This window comes from Pelmatolapia mariae, linkage group LG18 (genome assembly GCF_036321145.2).
Source record: "Pelmatolapia mariae isolate MD_Pm_ZW linkage group LG18, Pm_UMD_F_2, whole genome shotgun sequence".
Classification (NCBI taxonomy): Eukaryota; Metazoa; Chordata; class Actinopteri; order Cichliformes; family Cichlidae; genus Pelmatolapia; species Pelmatolapia mariae.
This window is the reverse complement of record NC_086243.1, coordinates 9,267,891-9,274,029: the sequence shown is the minus strand read 5'-3', so window position 1 is coordinate 9,274,029 and position 6,139 is coordinate 9,267,891. Positions and strand designations below refer to the sequence as shown.

Sequence of the window (6,139 nt, the reverse complement as noted above, 5' to 3'; positions counted from 1 at the left end):
AAGTAGATCCCCACTTTCTTTTTGTTTGTCCCCAAAGACGGTGACCATCCACCTTTTTTAGGCTCTCGGGAACCTCAAATAGTAAGTTCAGTTTATTAACTCTTGAGGAGACTGTTTGACAAATTGTTGATATGATGCTGTTTTATATCAAATTGAATTGAATTGAATTATCTTTCTGCTTTATTTTCACTATTCAAGCAAATTTTTTTTTTTTGCTGGTTTTCTCATGCATCATTATCTCTGATGTGCTTTGAGCACACAGGAAATATATGCAGGTTAAGAGACAAGTTACCTCAAGAAAAGGACTGAGAAGGTGAAAGAAGGGCTAGAAAGAGTAGATGATTGTGAAAGTGAAAGGAGACAGCTTTCCTGTGTTCATAATTTTTGACAGCTTGTCATCTGATTTTAAAACAGCACCTGCAATTGGCACATTTAAATGATGAGTTATTTATTAGAGGCATGTTTATGAAGAAGGAAAATTACATTTTTCACATCGTGGGAAATCACAAGCTGGTCTTATGACTAAACTGGTAGAGCTTTTAGATACGGTTTACAAACCCTTTATTTCAAATATGCTTGACAGAAAAGAAAAGATTGTGACCCGGGTCCTGATGTCATGGGTCCCATCAACAAACCATTCATGTCGTTTGGAAAATACAGAAGTGATATATTCTGATTACCATGATTTTTTGGTTTTTGTCAGTTTAACAGTGAACCACACTTCTACATATGATTCAACCTACCCAGAATATGGAAGATGACACCAGGCATGTGGAGATTATAGAGTCATCTGGCATAAATGAGCTGTTTGGGGTTGGAGATCACCTCAATCACAAGTCAAGCTGCAAACAATACGTCCCTCAAAAACGTGGATGTACACCCAAGGTCCTCTGCTTCATAGCAGCTGCTATCATCCTCGTCTTCATCTTCGGTAAGAGAGCAAGTTAAAAGAGGAAGCTGTGGTTTTATGTTCAGTTGAGTCACTTAATTCAGTTGAGTCTGTTCCCATCCCTTATCTGGAATCACTGCCACTTTCAGGCTATTTGATTGGCTACCTGGTCCATCGGAATAAGGATTTGGCTCCCACCTGTGCATCCTCTGCTCTCCGTTATGAAGATGTTCCTGTCGCCCATGAGACCGGTGCTGCTCCCCTCATGGACTGGGATGATGTGAAAAAGATTCTTGCTCAAAAACTGACTACATCCAGTATGGACGCTGTCCTTGGGTGAATAGAAGCTCCATGCACTGCAGCACTGCACACATTTTGTTATGTGTATTGTATTTTTAACAGTAAGTAATTCCTTTTTGTTTTCCCTGTCTCAGTCAGCTGAGCAGTAGCAACCACTGGGCTGGTTCTCCTGGTGATGAAGATCTGGGGAACAAGGTGCTCAAGAAGTTTAAGGAGTACGGCATGAAGACCTGGACTGATGAGCACTTTGTCAAGGTTCAGGATCCCCCAGCATCTGGATACAACAGAATAGTTTTCAAGAACGGAACAGCGGAACGTCCAACGGGTTTCCTATCCTACAGCGCCAGTGGAACAGCAAGGGTAATCAGAAGGCTAAATTATGAGTAGGAAAAATGTACAGTGACACTTGCAGTGACATTTCTGTTTCTGATGGTTCCAGGGTGCAGTGCTGTATGCCCATTATGGACAGGAAGATGACCTGAAGCAGTTAAAGGACATGAACATCGACATGAATGGCAGGGTGATGCTGGTCAGAGCTGGAAGGATCAGCTTTGCTGAGAAGGTGGGTGGTTTCAAAATAAGATGGAACATCATTTGAACAGGACTTTATTCCCTGCGGTACTTGTCAATATTTGTAGATGTCATCTGTTCTTAACCTTCAGTAGAATTCCATTAGAATTTTCCATTTTCCTGAGAATTCAAAAAAAAGGAGAATTTTCAACAATTTTAACACCTGCGTTTTACAGTTGGTGAACTTAGCTTCCCATTCCCTTGTTTCTCTGTTTATAGGTAGCCAATGCAGCCAAAGTGAACGCCTCTGCTGTGCTGATCTACCCAGACCCTGCTGATTACTCGATCAGCGAGAGCACTCCACTCTTTGGACATGTGAGTGAAGACAGTTTTTACTCCTCAGATACTCAGATTTTTGACATGTCGACAATACACATGTTGTGAAGTGCATTTAAACCTAGCACTGTTCATAAGAGGAAGTAGTTGTGCTTCCTCTACCAGTGCAATAATCTAAATGATAACCACAATAATAATGGGGTTCATGTGTTTAGTTTGATTAAAGCTACCTTTGAAAAGATGTCATGATCCACTCAAAGCTCATCTTTCCATCTGTCTGTTTCCCACAGGTCCACATGGGCTCTGGGGATCCCTACACCCCAGGCTTCCCCTCCTTCAACCACACCCAGTTTCCACCTGTGCAGTCTTCAGGCCTGCCAAATATTTTGGCTCAGACTATCACAACAGGCATGGGAATGAAGATTCTGAGGTAAGACTTACAAACATCATACTGGTATCAGAAAGATGGTTGAAGCTTGTAATAAACAGGGCATCAATAAAGGGTTGATGTTTGTCTGCATCCCACAGGCAGCTCGGGGGTAGAACTCAGCCAAATGGTTGGGGGAGCATCAATAAACTCGGAGACGAGAGCGATGTTATTACTGTGGAAGTCAACAATGTCCTTACTGAGAAAAGGATAAATAATGTCTTTGGGGTCATCAAAGGCTTTGTGGATGCAGGTACAGCAAAGATGAATAATTTTGAGACAGCCTGTGATCAGGAAATATGGAAACGATGTGAGTGATGAATGTCCTGTGACCGTCTGCAGATCGATACGTGGTCATTGGGGCCCAGAGGGATGCGTGGGGCCCTGGCTTTGCAGCATCAACCGTGGGCACCAGCGTCCTCGTTGAGCTGGCGCGTTCCATCTCTGACATGGTGGAGAACGGTGAGCAGCTGTTGGCAGCTGATGTTTGGTTTTTAATTTCCAAATAAAATGCTGGATGTACACTTCACCTCAGATACTGAGCAGCTAAAGAACGTGCTGGCTTCATGAGTTTTATTAAATGTGTTTCCACTTTGATAGATGGATTCAAACCGAGGAGGAGTATTGTGTTTGCGAGCTGGAGTGCGGGAGAGTATGGGAGTGTTGGCGCCACCGAGTGGTTGGAGGTAAGACGTGCATGGCAAAGGTTTAGATTAGCTGCATTTTTCTTTTACTCAACAAAAATAAATCTTCCCATTTAACTTTTTTGCGATTTCCTTCGTCTTTGGTGCTAAAAGAGACCCCCCAAATGCATGAGATGTCAATGGAAAGCCCAGGATGTCTTCTATTTCGTACATCAGGATATTTTAGGATAGCTCAAATAAGTCAGAAGATGTAGACCAAAAACAAATGCCCATTACAGAAGACGTAAATGAATACACTTATTCTGAGGAGGATAATTATTAGTGATTGTGCTCTGTCTCATTCATATATTGGATATTTCTTTGTTCCAGGGTTATCTGTCCTCTCTGAGCATGAAAGCATTCACCTACATCAACCTGGACGGCATTGTGACAGGTATTTACTGCCATGGATGCAGACTTCTTGTAGCCATGAAGCTGTTTAATGTCAAACTTTTACATACACATGCAAAAAGCATCACTTATTTTTCAGGATAACTAAATATTAGTGGTCTTGTTATTCTAGGTCAGAATGGGTTTAAAGTAGCAGCCAGCCCGTTGTTGCACAGCCTGGTCCAAAACGCTCTGAAAGAGGTAACTCCACAGCTGATCTCTTCAGTAGAAATAATTCTGTTGGTCAGTTTTATTTGTAAAATAAAACAAGAGTTTAATCAAAGCATTTGTTTTCTTCTTAGGTGAACTATGACAAGGACAAGTCTCTTCTTTCTCAGTTTGGAAAGAACAACTGGGAGTCTGCTATGTGAGTCTGTCTAATTAAAGATAACAAAGTATAGCCAGTGATGATTATCACAGCCTTCTATTTTGAAAGTAGGCTGTCATTCTCACTCTTCTTTTTTTGCGTTTGATATTGAAGTCTGGAGCCTCTGAGGATGGACAGTGCTGCGTATCCTTTCCTCGCCTTCTCCGGCATTCCCTCAGTCGCTTTCAGATTCCACTCTGGAAGTTCAGTAAGTGAATTCTTCTGTACTACAAGTTCTTAAATAGTTTCTGAACTCTTTTAACTAATGCCAACTTTGTAGATCTGAGAGTAATTCTGAAAACATCCCGTGTTCCTCCTCAGGACTACCCGTACTTTGGTACAATCCTGGACACCCGAGAAAACCTGAACTCTGTCACAGCCAGCCAGGTTCCTCAGCTGGCTGTGAGAGCGGGCCAGTTTGCAGGTCACATAGCGCTGAGGCTGGTCCATGACCACCTGCTGCAGATGGACCTGAAGAAGTACAACCAACTCATACGCAGCCACGTGGTTCAGATTAATGCGAGGGTCAAGAATGTTCAGAGGGTGAGTGTTCACCAGTGTCCTTGTAAATCAAGGTAGTATTTACCTTGTTGAGAGCAGGGCTGCAGAAATCAGGAGCAACTTGAATGTTGTCGTGTTTTTCATCACTCAACTTAAAAATGATCAGTTTTGAATCAGTTTTTGTTTTGGCTGGTTACTCCTCATCGTAGAAGACAAAACTGGTCAGGTCTTGAATGTCCAGCTTACTAACTTGAGTTTGAGGGGGGAAAAGTCATCCCTGCATGTTTGTGTGCTTGCAGATGCGGCCCCAGCTGTTGCCCAAAGCTCTGACAGTGCGGTGGTTGATCATGGCCTCTGGCTCCTACAGCCGTGCCTCTAGCGCGCTGGCAGCCGACATCCAGAACAGCGACCTGGAAGACATCGAGATGTGCCGCGTGATCAATGACCGCATCATGACGGTAAGGGAAAAAAACTCAGCCCATCAAGTTTAGTTGATTTCACAAGCTGCCACCTCTGATTTTGATTAGCTGAAATTACAACTTTAGTGTTGGTTTAGCTACCTTTGGATCATATATTAAATGGGATACACCACATTTTAATCACAGTAAAGTGTAATAGTTGATGTAGGTAGTCTTCAGTTGCTGCTTTCTGCCTTTCAATTACGGGGTTGTCCAATATATTTGTTGGTTTTTATCCAGCTTATTCATGATGTCCGTCTTCTTGCTATAGGTGGAAAGGAACTTCCTGTCACCCTACGTTTCTCCCAAAGACAGCCCCTTCCGTCACATCCTGCTGGGCTCCGGTCCCCACACCCTCAAAGGTCTGACCAACCACCTCGACTCTTTGACGACTGCCGACCTCGACGCAGACGCCGAGCTGTTCTGCAACCAGCTTGCCCAGGCGACCTGGACCATTCAGACCTGTGCCAACTCCCTAGCAGGGGACATCTGGTCTCTGGATTATGAAACCTAGAAAAGTCCTTTGCCCTCCCTTGTTCATGGTGTGGCCGTCTTATTACAACTGGCAGTGCTGTTGTGATTAATCAACACGTTTTCAGCGGATATCTACAAAGTCATCATATTGTTTTCACGATGTTCATTTGTTAAAAGCGCCGTATGATGACAATAAGTCAATGACTTTCTATAGTTTACCATGAGGAAAACTGGGGTTTTTTTTCCACTATTGCTGCTGCGGCATTCAAACCTGAGCTTTTTTTTTTTTTATCACTAGCTAAAATATGAAAATACTGTGATAGATACAGAAATTTCAGATTTTTACAGAAGCACCAGTGTATAAAGATTTGGAATAATCAGCTGCATTAAACTAAAAAACAAACAAAAAAACAACGCAAAGCCCTGATTATATGCATGAATTTAATAAAGTGATCTGAATCAAATACGAAACACATTTCCTGGCATTGGAGCTAATCTGTGCAAACAAAAAAGCAGGGGAGAAGGTCCTCAACCATGTGGCACTGAAACAGAAAGCATGTGTTTATTTATTGAGTTATTAATTTATCAGTAGCAGGGTTCACTACAAATAGTTTTTAATCACCTTTCATATAAAAGTATAATTATCAGGAGCAGTGATTTCCAAAATGTTAACAACAGTAGGTAGTTTTTTAATATTATGGTGATAGTGTCATAACGTGTACATTCAGTACAAAACTTTGTTTTCGCACACACGCAATGCGCCTATTCAACTGAAGAAATTATTTCATTGGTTGAGTAACGTCA

General features: G+C 42.2%; 1 protein-coding gene across 1 annotated transcript; it reads left to right on the top strand.

The window, feature by feature from the left end:
- The first annotated feature begins 1,047 nt into the window (after nt 1-1,047).
- On the top strand, nt 1,048-5,390 carry LOC134616480 (transferrin receptor protein 1-like). Its single transcript, XM_063461302.1, has 15 exons — nt 1,048-1,225; nt 1,324-1,549; nt 1,629-1,751; nt 1,979-2,074; nt 2,326-2,465; nt 2,564-2,715; nt 2,805-2,924; nt 3,063-3,148; nt 3,476-3,539; nt 3,669-3,736; nt 3,838-3,902; nt 4,017-4,110; nt 4,224-4,445; nt 4,703-4,861; nt 5,133-5,390. Exons 1-15 carry the CDS (start codon nt 1,155-1,157, stop codon nt 5,373-5,375), a joined length of 1,929 nt encoding a protein of 642 aa, XP_063317372.1. The 5' UTR covers nt 1,048-1,154; the 3' UTR covers nt 5,376-5,390.
- Nucleotides 5,391-6,139: the final 749 nt, after the last annotated feature.

Bases quoted from the DNA above. Each gene is read 5' to 3' on its own strand.
- LOC134616480 (XM_063461302.1), top strand. From the start codon at position 1,155: ATGGACTGGGATGATGTGAAAAAGATTCTTGCTCAAAAACTGACTACA. The intron at 1,752-1,978 runs GTGGGTGGTTTC...CTCTGTTTATAG, and splicing joins GGATCAGCTTTGCTGAGAAG to GTAGCCAATGCAGCCAAAGT. The intron at 2,716-2,804 runs GTACAGCAAAGA...GACCGTCTGCAG, and splicing joins CAAAGGCTTTGTGGATGCAG to ATCGATACGTGGTCATTGGG.